General features: G+C 32.4%; 1 protein-coding gene across 2 annotated transcripts in view; it reads right to left on the reverse strand.

Moving 5' to 3' along the window:
* Positions 1–4,569: 4,569 nt before the first annotated feature.
* LOC127727057 (helicase with zinc finger domain 2-like) overlaps positions 4,570–21,357 on the reverse strand; it is a 47,869-nt gene continuing 31,081 nt past the window's right edge. For both annotated transcript variants that reach the window (XM_052234468.1, XM_052234469.1), the window contains exons 10-18: positions 17,537–21,173; positions 15,547–15,632; positions 14,213–14,353; positions 12,681–12,818; positions 11,121–11,728; positions 9,987–10,208; positions 8,945–9,101; positions 8,527–8,694; positions 4,570–8,206 (exon numbers count right to left, since the gene is read on the reverse strand). In XM_052234468.1, coding sequence (XP_052090428.1) covers positions 7,980–8,206; positions 8,527–8,694; positions 8,945–9,101; positions 9,987–10,208; positions 11,121–11,728; positions 12,681–12,818; positions 14,213–14,353; positions 15,547–15,632; positions 17,537–21,173 — 5,384 coding nt within the window. In that variant the 3' untranslated portion in view covers positions 4,570–7,979. The remainder of the gene's footprint in view (positions 8,207–8,526; positions 8,695–8,944; positions 9,102–9,986; positions 10,209–11,120; positions 11,729–12,680; positions 12,819–14,212; positions 14,354–15,546; positions 15,633–17,536; positions 21,174–21,357) is intronic.

Consider the following 21,357-nt stretch of genomic DNA (forward strand, 5'->3'; position numbering starts at 1 on the left):
AGAGAATGCTGTCTTTGTGTGACACAAGAACTTTGTTGAGATACACACTCGAGTACTTTCTATTGAAGAGGAGATCTTACGTGAAAATACTTAAACGACTGAATTGAAACCTGCGGTGGTACGCCAGAAGATTCACAGTATGCAGTAACTTGTTAAATTACACAACAAATCTTAAACTTTTCGATTTATATTTGGATCTTGAACTATACTGTTCCGGTTCTTCTGACCTTATGATCTCACAATCGTTAAGGACCTCTTTATTGTGACAAAGCCTATGTAAATATGCATTTTGCGTATCACATTCTTGTCTTAAAAGGTGCACAAGTCTTCAAGTATTTGTACATCCTTGGATCTCGATTTTGTTTTCTTTAAGCGTTCATGATGAAGGTATCTCAAGATTAATGCTTCGAACGCAACATATTTATAAACGTTATTTTCATATTCAATTAAGGCAACAATAATTTACAGATGTTCAAATCTCAAAAATTGATTAAGAAGACAATTTAAAGCAACAAAAAAAAAAAAAAAAAAAAAAACTCGAAGGGATCTCATGAACTGCAAAAGAATCCAGACTGGTTATTTTGACCAGGCAAGTATCTCCTGATATGTGTATGCATCACTCTCCATGCGAATCAACGTTCAGTCATAATCGTAAATAGGACACAATCGGTGAAATTATAGATTAGACAATTATTTTTTTTATCTAAAGCTTTAAGACTGCAAAAACATGTTCTCCTCTTATATTTGATGCGTTTCCCTCAGTTTTAGTTTGTAACCCGGATTTGTTTTTATCTCTATCGATTTATGAGTTTCGAACAGCGGTATACTACTGTTGCCTTTATTTACAGCTGAGAAATGGGAAGTTGCTAATTAGAAAGTTGAAATCATCACGAATGTTGTAAATTCTAGTTTGAAGTTTGCCATTTGTGTCAATATCGAGGAAACGATCAAGAAATGATGCAGGCCTTCCAGTTTCGGAAGTATACTTAAACTCTAGTTCACTTGGATATGAGATTCAAGCACTCACTGAAATGTTGGTTATTGAGTGTCAGGACAATGTATCTGAAAAAGAAAGCAAATGTTTTTTTTTCTTTTGTGTCTTAGAGGTTTTGTATGTTTCAAATGAGTACAAAACAAATCATCCAGTAGGGTGCGCAATTAGTACCCATTGGAATACAGACAGTATGTTGAAAAAAAAATGTAAACAACACCTTGTTGAAATATCAATCCACCAAACTCAACAAATATGTTGTCGATCAAACGTCTAGCATTTTGATGATATCATCCTCATTGTATTTGATTTTTTTTAATCATTGCAATTCTTCACAAAATAAGATGTTTCATTACCTAAACAATAAATATGTCTCTTCCACTCCCGTGTTGTAGAAAAAACTATGTTAAGTGAGAATTTTAATCGATCTTTCGATTTAGCATTGGCAATAGCTGTGTCAAACGTAGAAAATCAAAAGTTTTGTTAAGACTGCAAAATTGTAAAAATTGTGGTTGAAGATTTTACAGTAGATATTTCGAATTTCTAGGGATCCATATGTAATTGACACTGCTGGTTGAATATAACTCATCACAATATTTCAGAAGACAATGTTGTACTGTAGAAAGAATAGTGGTAAGAACTTAAGAAAGATGTTTAGTCGAACATCTTGCAACTCGGCTATACATCGTTCTATATAAGGATTATTGTGAAGTTTATGTATCCAGTATAAAGACGGGAAATTTTCATCGTCTTTTTTCATGTTAATATCGATCTTCCAACTATTTTTTACAGCTTGGAAAATGAATATCGCAAGTTGGTAAATAAAATGCTATCCCAAACATAGAGACATCTCTATGATTCCATTTGGCGTTTCTTTTGGTTTTCCGTCGTTTGTTTTGGACGTTGCACAAGATCATATCTTCTTGTACTGTTTAAGACGTTGCTGCATTAAATCTTCTATGAATTGCATTAAACGATATCAAGTGCATGGTTACCCGAAAGTTGAATACTTTGAAATTGATTTCAGTAACTATGAAAATGTTTTAATACAATTTTGTTTAGTGTTTTTGTTATTTTAGAGTTAAAACCTTTCCTTTACCGGTTTTTATTGTATGTTCGTTTATGTACTGATTGAAATTAAATAGGTAAGGTTGAAATCTAAGAATTAGTTTAATCCCACCTCATTTTCACGCGTCTGTCTCAAGTCAGGAACCTCATCAGTGTTTTTTGTTATTTTATAAGACTCGGGACGATTTACCACATGACATTGTGTACACCATGTGTTGCCCTCTAGATATTGACGATTATTATTGTAGTAGGTTGATGCCTCATTAGGGTTTACCTTCATCTCCTTTTTGGTTCATATAAAAGCATGTGTAAAGAAAGCTTACTATGCTTCCCAGTTTTTTGGTTATCTTTTATTTTTTTGTAAAAGGGAAAGACTTGGTTGTTAGGATGGGTTATCAACCATAATTTGGTCAGGTGATCTAAAATAAAATCAATATATAAATAACACATAGCTGAGAGGGTGATAGAGCAGATTGTTACCCCGAGAAAATATTATCAACTGAGGCGAAGCCAAGGTTGACAACGTCTTTTCGAGGGGTAACAATCTGCTCTACCACCCTCTTAGATATGTGTTATTTAATTTATTATACTGAATGTTCTGTTATTACTGTCTATTAAATTTCAAATTCAAAGTAATAAACTATGACGTCTTGTACAAAACAACCATCCGTATTTAATAAAGCGCACACTTAATCAAGCGTCTCCCTGAAGGGAAATAGAGTATTTACCATAGGATAGAGTAAATTGTCTCCCTCGTATTAACCAATCAAAATCTGGCATTTTGACATGAAGTATGATTAAATGTATTGTCTGTTTTTTACTTACACTTAGCTGATCTCACTTCAATAATTTGGGCTTCTTATGTTCAATCTGAAGCATACCTTTTACAGCTTTCTAAACAATGGGTTATGGTAATTGTTGAAGTATGTATGGTGAACTGTAATTATTAACGTCCGTGTCCATTGGTTTTTAGTGGATTGTTGCCTCATTGGCAATCTACCATATATCCTTTTCCTAAATCAAGGATTGTTATAGATGTGTAATAATAAACAGAAACATTTTATGTGAAGGTGATATGTTGACGGAACAAATGTTATATTCAATTACTTTTTGTCGATCAACTTGTGACCCTGAAACTTTATATATGTATGTATAGTAGTATATCACTATGTGATCCGTGTAAACTCATCGAACCTTTAAACAAACTTATTAGTAAAAATTATATTACCTATGTTGTAATTAGATCTTTGAATATAGTCTACATTGGCACTAATATCGATTTTGTCATCAGCAAATTAAAACATAACTAAATTTGTATTATTTTCAAACGGGATGTATAAAGGACACACCCACGGTCATTTTGATCTATAAAGAGGTTAACTTCTAACTATCCTACTGTGTGTCGATACATTTTTTTTTGGCATTGCACAAGTCATGTCTTCCATTACTGTCCATGACGTTAAAATACTAAATCCCTGGGATGTGTTTTAGTTGATTTTAGTCTCTGATGCATGATTTTTTATTATTAATTGTTTTTGGCTTTTACCTAGCTGTCAGTAACTGCGAGTACTCTCAAATCGTACTTTCTTGTGTATTTGACCTGTTGATACTAATTGTAATGCTTTTTTGTTATTTAATGTTATTCAGGGTTATATCTGGTCTATATATATACCAGCTTTGATAAGTGTTTGGTATTACTATAAATTTTCACTTTTTTGTATTATGAACATCAAAATTATTTATTTTGTAAAAACATTTCCTTTCTCTATTTGAACTGTACACGTATACCTAACAACAAAATTATTTTCATTTACCTGTGTTTAAAGTAATTGCAAATGGCTGATATGTTTGTTCTAGCATATTGTTTTTCTTATAGTGTTTAATATTTCACAGCGGTATAACATGTTACTTTAATTATTCTTCCCTTAGGTTATTTATTTTGTATTTACATTGTGTCATAGGTCAAATTTATTTGTTCAGTGCATGTTCACTGGTGTTAATATGTCTTTTGATTGAGTTAAGCCATTTCAATTGATATTTTACAGTGTGTCTTTCTATGTTGTGATGTAACACTATTGTTTCAGATAAGGGTGAAGGTTTGGTACCATTAAAACGTTTAAACCTGCTGCAATTGTTTGCACCTGTCCTAAGTCAGGAATCTGATGTTCAGTAGTTGTCGTTTGTTGATGTGGTTCATAAGTGTTTCTCGTTTTTTATATAGATTAGACCGTTGGTTTTCCCATTTGAATGGTTTTACACTAGTAATTTTTTCGGCCCTTTATAGCTTGCTGTTCGGTGTGAGCCAAGGCTCCGTGTTGAAGACCGTACTTTAACCTATACTGGTTTCCTTTTATAAATTTTTACTTGGATGGAGAGTTGTCTCATTGGCACTCATACCACATCTTCTTATATCTATGTAACAATAGATGGAACCGTTTGAAATTTGTACCTAAGAGATAAAAAAGAAAGATGAAGAAGAGAAGAAAACTCAGATATAACAATACGTTTTGTTTCTTTTTATAACATTTATTTTGAGAAATCAACACATTAAAAAAGCATACAAATATTAAAACAAGCAAGTTTGGTCCTTATAACTAAAATAATAATAATACTGAAAATGAAAGACAAGTAATGATTGCATTAAATAAAAGACAAAACTCACATATTAGACAAACAATTAACAGTGGATCATACAAGAATCTCATTCTTGGCAAAAAAAGTTCTGTTTTCTTCCTTAAAAAATATAATTAAAAAAAGTAAGTACAATGGGTTACAACTATTTGTAGGAAACAACATTTAATAGATTTTTAGATAAAAAGCAAAATATTTAATTCCTTCATGTAAATAATACAGGTAATCAATATATTCTGTCCCAACTTTGAAACTATAATTTATTCATATACAGTAAAATTTCTATTAGCAGGTATAAATTTATGAAACATGAAAGTGTAGCAAATATTAAATTGTTTATTGCAATCAAAATAAGTAAGAATAAAAGCACTCAGTTCACTAGATTATTTAAATGACTGAAAACTGTAAGTTGCTTAGGAATCACCCAAGTTACTTTTGATTTTCAGAAACGAAATAAAAACCAAAAGTTTCATGTTAATCCTAGTTACCAGGGTTTATGGATTCATCTTCCTGGTTTGTTCTGTTCATCAAATGGCAAGAAACCATTGTATTTTTAATTTTGTTACCTGTAAAAGTTTTTAATGACTGAAAAAATAGTTTCCTTTCATTTGATATTACCAGAGTCTTAGAAATCTTGTTGTGACAAGGTGGTACAAAACAAAATTAGTGCAAAGATTAAAATACCCTTTATTGAAATGACTGAAATTATATCTGCATACATTTGTTTTCATGACATAAATCCAAGATATTGGTCTTTCAGATTACATCTTGACTGCCAAATATGATAGTTTCCAACCCTTGACTTAAACATTACAAGAAAATATACTGTCATGAACTTGGCCCCTCAAACAAATTGAATATATTTAATAAGGTTAAAACTCATCACATCATATATGAAACATGTCTTTGGACAAGGGGCTGACTGTTCACTCTTGTCTATAAACCTATAATGCAAATGTGAATTGAACTGATGTCTTAAAATAGACATGTTTTACAGATCTTTGTCAACTATAAAATTTTAACTTTTATGGCACTATTAGTATAAAGTATGGATATATGCTTTCTATAATTATTAACATCTCTCAAACAGATAAGATTAAACTTTTGACATCTTTAATCATGGATATAAACACAGCATTTCTTTATAATTTATATATTTATAATCTCATACATGTATATATGACACATTAATCTTAATACTTAATACACATTATCTCCTATATATTTCTAATAAGTCAGCTGAACAATATATATTCTTATAATATTCACAAAAAAACAAACATAGAGGGACTATCAACTTTGTAATAATGGAGTTCAAAGATATTTATTTTATTAAATGTAAGAATTCCGTAGCTTACATAACATTTAGTGTCATTGGATTGAATAACACAATTTTTATAGTCATATTACACAAAGAGATTAATGTCAACAATGAAAACTTGAAATTATAAAGTTAAAAACCCAATTTATGTATGCTGGTACACCATGTTTTTACAAAACAAAAGAAGATAAGCACATTGAAGAAAATATTTCATATGGCACATTTTGTTGGTTACACATCACCGGTATGTAAAAATAAAAAAATAAGAAAAAAAATAATATGTGAACTAATTAAGCTACAAAAAAAAATACCCTGTTTAAATTATATACAAAAAATTATACCATATATTCCAGACAAGATTACTTGGACTGTACAGATACTACAGATATAGTCCAGGCATATGCATATACAATGGTTCAGCTGAAGGTATAATAAATGATCCTTGCCAAGTCTGACAGATAAGAAGCATATGTATATTTATATAGTCTGGAACATATATATAAATAAAATTTATGAACATATGAACAAACATACAAAAAAAGAAAATGGCTCACAAAAAAATTGGACCCTGTTTTATCTGCAATGAAGATCACAAATTATTATCCTATAATCACAAACTCAAAAAACTTCATTGTATAGTTATTTCACATTTTTAAATAAATCAAACTTTCATAAAAATAAACTATTATATCTAAGTACTTATATTTCTATTCATAATAAGGCTTTAATAAAAATTATGTCTGCTAAGTCAGTTGGGTTGAGAAATTTTTTTTTCAAAATTCCAATGCAAACCCTCACACTACCTGAACACCCTATAACAAACTCTGAAGTAGAGGGCTGTGATTTTAGGGGGGACAGTGGGGAAACACTTAATAATGATTCTGTTCTTATGACAGCAATGGATAAAAACCTTTTGTTCCATGTTTTCTTGGACGGATATATTACAATATTTATGTACAAAGTCAAACACATATATATTACACACTAACTGATAAATATAATGGCACATTAAGAATTATTAACTTTTTGTTTTGATATGTAATAGAACATTAAAGAAATATATCAAAAGATGCATTTTAGGTTTTGTCTATTCCTAAGAATACAAAAATATGCTTGCATAGTTCAAAATGTCAAAAATGTCATGTATTATATTTTTAACAAAATAAAAAAAAAATCCATTTCATTCTTCATAGTAAACATTATATAATTACACCATGTTTTGTTTACTTAAGGTTTATCTATCAAACAGGTATCATATTAGAAGGTTTCATGTAATATTGAACTATAACAATTTTAGAAACCATAAAAAGCATGGTTCCATAGTCAACTGTGATATCCACTGTCACAAAGCACAACATTACATCAAGTAACAACTAATAACAAAATAAAAACTACATAGAAATATAAGCTAAGAAGAGTCAATTATTTGTGCTAATTAAATACAAAACTGCCATATGTATAACATCAATAAGTCATTTAATTTTCAACACCGAAGTGCAAATTGCACTTTAACCTCTAGCCTTTAAATCAATATATATACAATCAATACATATGACACATTTCACCTTTCTACTTAGATATCCTCCTAGCAATATTTTACTGTACATACATGTTCTTAACAATAAACAGCAGCTTAGTATATAATTATACAGATATTGCATTCAATGCTTGCTACTTTTTGAGTCGAAAATAATTCAGTGAAAACTGGTTTTAAAGTCACAAATTCCAGAAGAATAATTGCAATAGCCAACTAGTCAGTTATAGATTACTAAAAATTGAGCTAGAGATTCATATTTCTCTAATTTTTACCAAATATCAAGTTTTAAAAGCATTGAGGTTTTTACTAAATATTAAGCCAAACATTAAAATTTTGCAAAATGATGAAAATATAAGTATAAAATTATTTATTTCAAATTTCACTTGATATACTAGACAGAAGATAAATAAAGCAAGAAATAATGACTAAGCTTATTCTGGACGACTTTCTTCTTCCTGGTTTGGATCCTCTTCTGTACGGCTGTAAAATTCTTCATCCATTTCCTGTACACGTCTGGACTTTTTCTTCCTTTGTTTTCTCTCTTGAATTCTCTGTGGTGGTGGTGGGAATTTATCACAATCAACCACACAACCTTTCTGGCCATAATGGTTAAGGAAATTTGCCCATACATCATTGCATTTAAGCAACTTCTGATTACCTAAAATCAAAGAGTGAAAGCATTTGTTAAAAAGTACAATAGAAATTATATCAAACAATTAAAATTAAAAAAAAATCCAAACAATGATCTGGTTGGATCACAAAAATCAAAAGCAATTTGATTTTACCACCTTATTTACAATAAATCAAACAAAATTGACCACTTTCAAGAAAGCTGATTAACAAAATATTTGATTGAATTGTAATAATACTGACATAAATTCCATTTTTTCCTTGATTCTTCAGCATGAAAATCAAACCCTAAAAAATATGTTAATTTACCTTAAAAATGTAGACATTTTATGTTTTTTATTAACTCACCAACGACAATCAGTCCTTTACGTGCTCTAGTCAAGGCCACATTTGTTTGATGTTCATCAGTGATGAAACCAAGATTCTGTTTACACCAACCCAATGTTGGCTTTGGTTCTATTCTGTAATCTGGTAGGGATCTAACAAGGCTTATCACTACATAGTCCCATTCACCTCCTGAAATTCAAAACATGTAAATGTTTAACATCTTTTTATATTCTACTGAAATATGTTGTTAGTGTAAGGTGAAAAAATGCATAAACATTTCTAACTTAGGTAATCAGACACATGATCACAGAAACATTTCATACAATTATTATTTAAAAAAAACTTTGTTTAAGTTACCCTTGACAAAAATCCAAAGATTTTTTTTTTACAATTTTTAGAAAGACAATTAACTGTAAACTTTTAAGAAGTAAAATCCAACCTTGACTAGCCACTACAGTGTTGACATTGAATTGTATAAATTTGTCTTTCTTCAGTTCCTGTCTGATACTGTGACACTGTGAGTTGTATTGACTCATAATGTTGATATAGTGGGGATCTATCAACTCATCTTCTACCAAGTGCTTAAATACTTTTACCTGAAAAAAAGAAGAAAATTGAAAATTAAGAATTGTATTTTTTCAGAAAATATGTATATACATATATGCCAATTTGTTTTAGATAAGGGGTATTTAGAACTTGATATTCTGTTCAAACATCTCTAGAAGACCTTACATTGACTTCTAACATGTATGTAAGTGTTTTTGTATGTATGAGTTGTTGTTAAATTGATATATACCCCACTTCTCCTTTACTTAATACAAAAACAACAATACATTACTTCAAATATTTTATGAATCTGTATCACACCAGAATTAATACAGTGGAGTTCAGTCTTTCATTGTTCTATAGTAATTTTATGTCAGGGTGAGTGTTGCAAAACAGAACCCCAATTAGGTTATTATTTCTATGCAAAATATATAACCAGAGGGACTATTTGTCAAATATTTAAAAAGAGAAAATTACATCTGTCTAACAGTAACTAGAACTCAACTAGTATAGAAGTATTTTTAAACTAAACTATAAGATCTTATAGTGACCCTTTCAGCTAATTTGTATATTTTCAATTTTCAAGGAAATTTTATCATGCAACTTATCATGAGGTAAATTAGCAACAAACCTGTATTATGTAACATTTACTATTGATTTTTTAAAGATTTCATTACAAATTTGTTGATTTATTATGAACTTGAAAGGTTGTTAACCATAACTTAAATTATTGTCCAAACCATTGATTTTCATGAAAGCTGTTGAAAAATATCAGATGTTTAAATTAGGTAGAACTCAGGTAAATTTGTAGTCATAGGAATTTTACTTGGATGTATTTAAACAGAAATCTATATTGCAAAACTTGGGAAAACACCTCTATGGATCAATTTTAACCCTCTCAAAAAAGGGACATCAATATATGTTATAAAGCTTACCACTTGGTCCACTTCCTGTTTATTTGAACATGACTGTTCATTTCCTTCTTCTGTGTTGAAGGGGAGATATTCCTCTGTTCCTTCTACATGACAAAATATGACTGGGGTATTCTGTTTTAACCATGACTTGAGAGGTGAATCTGTACGCCATGTATAAGATGGCATGGTCTCAAGTCTGTTTTTGTAAAACTGCTTTGATGGAAAGGCACAAATCTCTGGATGCTGCAAACATATGAAAATTAAGATAACACATTTTTCAATAAACCACTGATTAATAGCAAAAATTATAGATTTAAACTGAGGGAAGCATGATAAATTGTAACAACTTGTGGGTCTTATCATAATTTTGAGGTTTTACGGCTTTACAATACGACGAAGTTACACTCATTTTGATGTTTTGAGATATTTTTTCAACTAGAATGACATTTAAATTGACTGATGTTTACCAAAAACTTTGTCAGGGACCTCATTATCTTTTTTCAAATCATTAAATGGAAATTTATTTGGCAACAACATATTGATTTTTACGTACTGGGTGTAGTAAAAGGATTTTTTTAAGATACTTTTTTTGACAAAGTTTTTGATAGATTTACAAATTAAGATGAAGGATTTTCAATCAATAATATATATTATCAGCAAGAAAGACAGTTTAACAAATAATTTTGTTAAGACTTTCAGTTAGAGTTCATCATGCAAAAGTTGTATGCAAAATTTTATCAAAACATGTGGCATAGCTCTTTTACTGTTCTTGACATTTTAAAAAACTTCAAAGTATCAGCATTAATAGAAATTAAGTAGGTGTCCAACAGTTCCGAAAAGTCCTCCCATATTACAACTTATCATTGTTTAGGTGTTGACCAAATGTGAAGTCTTTCTATTCTGTATTAGCTGAGAAAAGTGTGATGGAAATACTTGGACAGAAGGAAGAATTGACAGATGAGGTGAATGCCAAATTCAGCTGAAAACAGCATAGTTGCTCCTTAAAACTGAAGTGAAATAAGTCAATTATTAGAAAACTGTTTTAAAGTTAAATGAAACTACATGAATGTGTTTAAATCAGATCTGTTAAAAAATATTAGAGTGATAATGGTGTAAAAATCATTCAATTCTGAGTTGTACTAAATTATAACTTACCATTCTGTATTGTGAAGTCAACATAGTCAACATTTTGCCCTTTTCAGCATATCTTTCAAATAATGACTTCTCTAATCCAAGTTTGGCAGCATTGCTACTCATCACTATTGGTCTTAGCTGTTTGTGATCTCCAATAAGGACTACCTGCTGAGCTCTGGTTGCTATGATGGCAGCCATACTTTCAGGCTCTGTACACATTCCACATTCATCGACAATGATCTGGAAAATACGACCATTTGTACCAGCCATTATTCTAAGGTTGGTTGCCATAGCAGTTGTGCAGAATATAACATCATAATGTGAAACTTCTTCAATGACAGCTTTGTGTATAAGCTTTCTGTATTTATTCACATCTTTGTAGTCAACACCATCTGGATGTTGCCGGAATTGTCTGTCAAAAGCAGTTATTTCTTCCATGTATGGTTTTCCCAGTTGACGAATCTGTATATGCATGGAATACTCCCTCAATTGTTCATCTGCAACTGCTCTCTCTCCACGCCCAAGTGTTGGTGTTTTGCCTGGAATAGGGAATTCCTGATCCTCTATAGAACTTCCATACCATCTGACCATCTTTGGGCAATGTTCACCTAACTTTCTTTTCATCCATTCTAAAAAACAGATCAAACATATTTGCAAGCTTTGTATGAATTCACTGGAATTACAAACTCTACATTATGATAAAATGGTTATATCACAAGTTAAAATTTACAATTTCCATGTGGGTCTATCATTTTTACCTATTTTATCTGGAATAACATTTTGCCTTCTATCAAGTTTGAGCGGTTTCAAAATCAAGGTGAAAATAATATCAAAAACATTTAAGATATTTATACAAATTGATATTTGATAATGGTCAAAGTCCTTTGATTCAAAATTTGGGATAATTGAATATATATTAAATTAGTTTTTTAAAAGCCCCCTCACCCCTAAGAAAAAACAAAACAAACTAGAAGCTCTAAAGAGCCTGCATCAATCACCTAGATCTATGTGTATCTTTAACAATCCACACTTTCCAACATTGTAGACTAGAAAATAATTCAAAACTAAAATTTTTTTTTTGTTGATCTTGAATTTAAATTTTTTTTCTGTTTAGTTTCTCTATCTTCTATAGTTTTTGCCCAATACACAAGAAAGGGTATAAATCATCATTTAAGGGGAATAACTCCAATGAGAAGAAAACTAACAATTTCGTCTATACTGACCTATTTGAAGATCTGGTCTATGTTTGCTTTTTTCTAATAATGTTCAAAATCAAAGACAAAAACACCAAAAAAAAATTGGTAAAAATCATCATTTAAGGCAATTACTCCTATAAGGAGTCAACTGACAATTTGGGCAATGTGGCATATTTGTAGATCTTGTCTTGTTGATTGTGTTTGCTATTGTAAGTGTGTATCTATTTATTACAGTTTTCAAGATAATAAGCAAAAAGTAAAAGTGAACAGACAATGATGATGGAGGACGGACCTTGGACGCCAAGAGAAAAGGCTCTTAACTCGTAATAGAACATCTTGTTAATAATCTTTACAATTTTCTTTGGTCCATTAGATCTTTACTTACTTGCAACTAGATCCACAGATTTATTAGATGGCCCACAGAAAATAATCTGTTTCTTCTCATTGCCCATCTCCTGCCATTTCAGGTTGATCTGGTTAAACAGGTAAACTAACTTGATGCCTGTGTACGTCTTTCCAGTACCTTAAAGTGAAGAAAATTTTTGTCAGATGTATTTCTGCAAGATTGCAGTTTATCATTTTTTGGCAGTTCACTAACTAAATATAAGTCCCCCCAATTGTCAATTAAGATTTCATACATATGTAACACTCACAAATGTCTCCGATACTCCTGTCGCTCAAATGTGTCATAAAAATCCCAAATTGCCCAAATGTGTCCGATTCACATCCCTCAACCATGTCCAATATTTGTTATTCGCCAAAACATGTCCACTTTAAAACAATAGAACGTCTCAAAACGTTTAGCGATAATATGTTCTCAGTGAAGTCAACAACATTTATGGCATTTCAGTGATGGTGGACACGATTGAAGACGTCTGGTTTTGGTTGCAGGATTTAAAAAAAAAGATCAAAGCCACTATCCAAGGACATCTGAAGAAAAGCTGTAGTAATGCGTGTAGGCAAATGTCCAAGACATAGTACACTATATCCACAGTGAAAGATGAAATCACTGACTTCTCTTTCAAATAAACAGACACCAGATAAGAAAAAGAATAGCACAATAGAAATTTATTTTTTTATTATATTGATAAAAAAAATAAAACCACTGCAAGTAAAAATAAATTTCTATTGGATTGTTATGGTTTTAAATTTTAAACTGAGGTCATATGGACACATTGGGGGAAATCGAATACATTTAAGGGGATGGACACATTTCTGAGTGTTACACATATATCTTGAAACAACCCTTACAGTTTTATATGATTACTTTATGTAAACAAAGGACGGTACTTGCAAGATAAATATACCAACTTTTAAATTACACATTCATTCATGTTCGTTAAAAACGTATACTCCAAAATTTTTGTTGAAGAATGTTAACAAATTAATCATAAGACTTAAGTGGTCTGGATGAGGGATGGATAAATACCCTGTCACGTCAGGTCTGTGTTTACGTTTGATGTTTTTCTGCTTTGTATCGATATGATGAGTTAAGCCTTTTTCAACTGATTTTTATAGTTTGTTCTTCTGTTGTGCTGCTACACCACTGTCCCAGTTTAGGGGGGAGGGTTTAGCTCTCACAAACAGGTTAAACCCCGCCACATTCTTTATGTGCCTGTCCCAAGTCAGGAACCTTTAGTTCAGTGGTTGTCGTTGGTTCATGTCTGTCATATTTGTTTTTTTCGTTAACTGTTTTGTTATAAATTAGGCCATTAGTTTTCTCAATTGAATTGTTTCATTTTTTTCATGTCGGGGCCTTTTATAGCTGACTATACGGTTTGGGTTTTCTCTCCTTATTGAAGGCTGTACGGTTGCCTATAATTGTTTACATCCACTTTATTTGATTTGTCTCATTGGCAATCATACCTCATCTCCTTATTTTTATATTCATATGCTTGTTTGATAATTAAACCATACCTGGTGGTCCTTGTATCAGACTAAATGATGATTCCAATGCTCTTTGGATAGCATTGTATTGTTTAGGGTTATTCCTCACAATTCCATCTATGTTCATAATATCTGGTTGCATCTTTCTTCCAATTTCAAAGTGTCCTTTATCTGAAAGGTAAAAATATTACTGTTCAGAAAACAGACTTCATAGTATAAAAAATGTTAATTTTTCATTTGGTATTTTGAAGGTATGAGACATATAGAAGGCCCATTACATCTTTTATGGATACTGTACAGCTTTCTATACAGTATTGTTTTTTGCTCATTGTTGAAGACCATACTTTGCTACATCCAATCTTTGGTCTATGGTGGGTAGTTGATTCCTTGGCAATAATACAACATCTCATTGTTCTTATATAGTTGATTTTAAAAAAAAGATTTATGAACAGAGTTTTTAGTTTTCATATATAGGTTTCCCTTTTTTGTGGATTCATTATTATTCGTGGGATACCAATTTTTTGGGGGAATTTGTAGGTATTGTTAAACCACGAACTTAAAAGCTCAATCAGACAATGAAGTACATGTTTTCTATAGGTTTGTGTTCAGACTCAGGCAAAACCACCAAATCAAATACCATTGGAAGTACAAGTTCTCCTCAATCTAAAAAAACTGGAACCCAAGAAAATAAATGAATCCACAGTACCACACTTAGGCATAGCCTTAGGACTGAACATCTCCCAAAGGTGGATACTACATTTCATTTAGGAACAAATATATTTATATAAAACAAAGAATATATGTGTCCATAGGAAACCTTGCCCAACTCGCACTATCATGTGTCCCTGTTCAGTGAACCATAAAATCGGGGTCAATGTTTGTAATTTGGCATAAAATTTGAAAAGTTTGCCTCACAATAAACATGTTGACTACGTTTCAAGGTTATATGACCAAACAATACTTCATGGTTAACTACTTTTAAAAACACAAAACTCTAGCCTGAAAATAAGCTAATTTAATACCATCACATTTCTATGTTCAGTGAACCATGAAATTGGGGTTGAAACTGCAATTTGGTATATAATTAAAAAATTTATGATCACATCATAATGAATATGGATTGTGTTCTGTTTCAAGCTGATGTGACCATTACTTCATGGTAAACTACCTTAGCCAAAAACTTTAATCTGATATCAGACAGTGGGATGGACGGACAAGCAGACTACACACAAACCAGAAAACATAATGCTCCCTTCTGTTATAGGAGGGACATACAAAATAGAATTTAATAAGATAACCCACAACTTAACACAATATACAAGGTCTGAAGAAATTGTGACCTAAAACTTTTTGTCATTACTTACCAAGCTTAGGAATTTTGGTTCCCAATGCTATTGCCTTTGGAAGAGGATTAGCTTTGTCCAAACACTGAAGAATACCATCAATTCGACTAGAAAAAACAAAAATATACAAAAATAACTTCAACAACACAGTTCAAAATAAGAGTACATTTACAACATTCCTTTGTGGTAAACATTTATCTTTTTTAGATATGTATTTATTTTGTATTTACATTGTATCATAGGTCAAATTTATTTGTTCAGTGTATGTTCACTGGTGTTAATATTTCCTTTGATTGAGTTAAGCTATTTCAGTTGATATTTTATAGTGTGTCTTTCTATGTTGTGATGTTACACTATTGTTTCAGAAAAAGGGTGAAGGTTTGCTACCATTAAAACGTTTAAACCCTCTGCAATTGTTTGCACCTGTCCTAAGTCAGGAATCTGATGTTCAGTAGTTGTCGTTTGTTGAGTTGTTTCATAAGTGTTTCTCGTTTCTTGTTTTTTATATAGATTAGACCGTTGGTTTTCCCGTTTGCATGGTTTTACACTAGTAATTTTTGGGGCCCTTTATAACTTGCTGTTCGATGTGAGCCAAGGCTCCGTGTTGAAGACCGTACTTTGACCTATAATGGTTTACTTTTATAAATTTTGACTTGGATGGAGAGTTGTCTCATTGGCACTCATACCACATCTTCTTATATCATTTTACAAAGAAAATCTTATATAGTAATGAGGATTTGAAATAGATCTTTCTATTAGAGATTAGTGTACTTTTTTTTCCAAATCATTACTATATATTCAGTATCTAATTATGCGCAAAAAAATACAATTGTACATTCCTTCCACTTGTGTATGATTTCTTAAAAATTAATTGTAATATATTTACAATGACAGATTTATGCTTAGGAATTCCTAATGATCCTAGTATTATATATGTTACGTTAAAAAGTTCAAACAAGTATTAAACATTATTAAATAAAATACAGATATGAATATTCTTCATCAGCAAAATTAGTATATGAATCTATGTCTTTTCTGGTTCATTTTATTGTTGGATTGCTGTCTAGTTGACACATGTTTCATATATTTTGAAGTCATATTAACAAAAAAGCATACATTGTACATATAGATTTCTTATGTACAGATTGACATATTGTAGAGTCTAGAGACATGGCCTGTCTATTATTGAAGACATACCATGTTGACCTCTATATGTCTTTTGTGCCCCACTCGCATTATCATTTTCTATGTTCATTGGACCGTGAAATTGGGGTCAAAACTCTAATTTGGCATCAAAATTAGAAAGATCATATCATAGGGAACATGTGTACTAAGTTCCAACTTGATTGGACTTCAACTTCATCAAAAACTACCTTGACCAAAAACTTTAACCTGAAGCAGGACAGACGGACGGACGAACGAACGAATGGACGCACAGACCGAAAAACATAATGCCCCTAGGTGGGGCATAAAAATCAATACATTTCTAAAAATAAATTGCTCTCAATGTGTATAAAATATTTGCCACGGACCTTAAATTTTGATTGATTGTTGCTTGCTTATTGTCCAGCGGCCAATTTTCTAGGATATTCAGGAAGAGAACAAATTAACATTGTAGCTAGGTTCTGCATTATAGGTCAACCAGGTTAAAGGGTGGGAAAATAGGTAGTGTCTGATAGGGTTAAGATTTTTGCCTAGCTACAAGTCAATTCAATAGAGACTGTTGTTGCAAGGGTTCTTAATAAGAAGACAGCATGACATTCTTTCCACATTAGGCATTTAATTTAAGTCCCAATCCCATCAGACATGGCTATCATATTTCAAAATCCCTCACAGCTAAACAGACCCCCAACTTAAGCAAGAGTTTGACTGCCATTCAGGAGGTCCAGGGCTGGCCATGTTTCTAAATCCCAGTCAAACTTTGGACTCCAGGACGTAAAGCAACCAACAATTAATCAATCAATCTATAAAAATATCAAATTTTGAAAATGTAACAACTCGATAAACTTACCAATCAGCACTGGACTTGAAAAGAACTTCAATTCCACATCTAGGTTTAACGTCATCTTTCCTGAAGTCGAATGGAACTGGCTGGCTACTTTTGTGAAGCTTGAAGATAAAATCAATTTTCCCTTTTTCTCCCTTCACATTAACTCGTTCTATCTTTGCATGTCCATGCCATATCCTGTAACCTTGTGGTGCACAACCATGTGTGTGGCCAAATTCATTACCCGGGACTTCCCCGTCACCTAAGTATTCCACACTTTTAATGCACAGATAATCTGGACTGGCTACTTCACGGATCCCTTCTTCTTCATCTCCTTCTTTATGCTCTTTACCTGGATTAAGATAAACTTCTAATGGAACCTTATTGATCTCTATATTTCTCTGTTCCAAGAATGCCTTTCGAAGTGAAAATTTCCCCTCCCTTTGTGATAAAAACTTGACTGGGACATCGTTAATGGTAGCAGTGCCAACATTGATAGCATTGGTTGCTGCCTCCATTTCAACCAATGGTTTCCATGTTCTGATGTAGTCTGCTGGTCTGTGGTAAAAGTCCTTTGTGGAGTCTGTTGAATATTTCTCAAGGTACTTGATGGGATCTTTCACATGTAGAAGACAATATCTGACATTTTTGGTCATATCAAAGATTTCTATCTGGGGAATAAGGACACCTTTGACAGACTCAGCTGACATTTGAAGTGCTAACACCTGACCATGGTTAAAAGTCATGCTATATTCACAACTCTGTAAAGTTATGGTACCCTTCCTGACCTCTGAACTTACATCTCTTTCAGTCTTGAAACATGCTGGGATATATTCTTCCAGATTAGCTTCAGGGTGCCCAAGATCACCATTGAAAAAGATTTTTTCAAGCTTTTTTAGTTTTCCATGGGAAGTTTTTTCATCAATAACTGCCTGTTGTAGTTGTTTCCATTTGTTTTGCTGCTGGAAGAAAGCCCTGTTGTGTGGATTTACTCTGTAAATTTTATCTTCTCCTTGTCGTTTTATTGGTGCAAAACCATTATATGAGTATAACCTTTTCTTCCATTGTAACTCTAGTATTTCCCTTCCATTGTTGGTATCTTTTTTAAAAACAGGTTTTTTGGTAGATCCAAGGGAGTTTAACTGCAAAGTACAAGACTCTTTTGGTAAATTTCTATGACCTGGTATAACCACAGTGACCTCTTTTTCAGACACTGTTTTCACAAAACCATGGAAAACAGTTGATTCTTTTCTTAACTTGTAACCCCAATTTAAAGCTCTGCACTTGTTTTGATAAGCTTTAGCACGACGTGTAACTTCATTTATGTGATGGCACATATCTGATATTTCCTCAGGGGAATAACAAGGCTTTTTCTCATCTAAGGCACAGTGCAGCAGTCGATGAGAGATGATATCAACATATCTCCTTATTGGTGAGGTGAAATGAATATATGGAAACATTCCAAGACTGAAATGAGAGCCATCTTTCTTGGTTGCACCCTTTGATTGTATATCTCCAGAACATTTGTATTCAGCTGTTTCTTGAAATTCATACCATTCCTCAAGGCCTAAACAAGCAAAGGGATGAATTTCGTCACACCCAAGTATCTGCATAACAGTTGGAAAATCTTTTCTACGAAATGCATAATGGAGTTTGTTCCAAACATGCTGCTGAAACATCAATACTCTATTGTATCTTCCAGTTCTAGCATTATTGACAGACAATTTTCTTTCACTTTCAATGGCTGGAAGTGGACGCACTTCTTGCAGTTTAAGAATCAAATCAGCAAAGAAATCATTTGAAATTAACCACTGCTGGACACATTCTGGTTCTGGTGGCTGCTGTATTCTCAAAGGGACACAGTTTTTAAATTTACGAAAAAGGTATGTACCTATTGTATGGTTTGCTAGTATCATAAATTCTTCTACCAGAAAGTGTGCTTCTTTTGTCTCCATAAAATCATCATCATCAGTTTCTATAGGAACATGATACATGGCACCACCCAATCTTCTTATTCTTCTACTTTCAGCAATGGTGAACAGATTTTTAATTTGTTTGCAAATACTGTCCGAGACATTTCTTCCAATGTTCAAAAGTACATCTTGAGCTTCACGATAAGTCAATTTTTGTCTGCTTCTGATCACAGTTTTCTTTATCTCATGCTTTTCCAGTGGTTTTCCTTCTTTGTCACATGTGAAAAATATAGAGATGACTGGTCGAGGCTGTCCAGGTATAAGGCTGCAAAGATTGGTACTTAAAGGCTCGGGTAGCATGTGGTAAGGGTTACGACCTTGTCCTGGATAGAAAGTAGTGGCTCTATCATAAGCCTCACAATCAATATAATCACCTTTTTTAATGATGGCTGTCACATCAGCTATATGAACTCCAATTCTGTAGTTTCCTTCAGAGTTCTCTTCTATGCTTAAGGCATCATCTAAGTCTCTAGAATCTGTTGGGTCTATGGTGAAAACCTCAAGGTCAGTCAAATCTTCTCTTTCCTCTTTTTTTACCAGTTTATGTCCTTGTTCTTTTAACATTTTAACTGTTTCTACAGTTTCTAACTTGTAGCCTGTTGGCACTTGGTGATGCAATCTCAATATCTCCATCCCAGAGTTCAAACCATCTTTGGCATTGATAACCTTGATGACTGCCCCTAGTGGGTACAAATTCTCCCAACAGATCATTGCAACTAAGAAAATATAATTCTTAATTTCTCCTGGTTTTATATCAAAGAGTTCTTTATGAACCAGATATCCTTTGTCTTCAATATATCTGTAAACATCAACTTGGTACTTGTTCTGACATTTTCTGTTCAGGATGTGGAGTTTTGGGACAGTTTTAGAGATTGGTAGCATGAGGTGAAATTCCGATTCATCCAATACACACACAAATACAGGATGATCTATATCAGGATGGTGATGACGCTGTTTAACTCCTCTGATCTGGCCAAAAACTTTCAAGCTCATTTTGGATAAATCTAAAGTTTTCTGTAAACGTGGGATATAATTTTTGTTCTTGTATGCATCCCTTTCATCCTGAAGGACTTCAACATATACTTCGTCTTCATTAAAAACTTTTCCAATTTTAGACCTGCCAGATATTTCTATTTCTTGAATGTCATCAGAATGGTCTAAGTTGGTACATACGGCTCCATGAGATGATTCTATCCTCACTTTACATTTCTTAAACTTCAGAGGATTACGCCTGCACAGTTCGGCATTCTTTTCGTCACTGTAAAACTCTGGGTAAGTAAAGTGATTTTTATTTTGGGATGGCTTTCTGTGTTCTTCAATAAATTTATCAGACAGGCTGATTCCTTGTAATAAAAGACCTTGTTCATCTATTTCATCAGAGCCATCATCAAACTTTCGTGAACTTTTCTCAAATTGGTCTACATTGGAGAAGTCCTCCAGATCAGACTCATCCTCACTTGATGAATCAGGTGAACCAAACCAATCTGACCTTGACATAGTGTCAAATTCTTTATCCGAATCAATGTCTGAATTTGCATGGGCCTCTGGTAATGGTAGTTGTTCTGAATCTTCTGATGCTTGGCTGCCTGTTGACGATGCCGTTAGGTGACGTTTCCTACCTCTTCGTTTCTTTGGAAGCTCTGTCCATGTGGCATTTATATAGTCTTGACTCTCAGAATTTCTTTTTGCTGAAATAAAAATTGAATGATATACTATAATATGCTTTAACTTTATATGCACAGCATAAACAAAAGTTGTCATTTTATCAATATCTAACACAGAATTTACCACATAAAGGATTTTTTAGCTATAAAAGACAATAAAATGCTTCGCTGGGCGCAGCTTGATACGACCGCAGAGGTCGAACCCTGA

This window comes from Mytilus californianus, unplaced genomic scaffold (genome assembly GCF_021869535.1).
Source record: "Mytilus californianus isolate M0D057914Y unplaced genomic scaffold, xbMytCali1.0.p SCAF_19, whole genome shotgun sequence".
NCBI classification, from domain to species: Eukaryota; Metazoa; Mollusca; class Bivalvia; order Mytilida; family Mytilidae; genus Mytilus; species Mytilus californianus.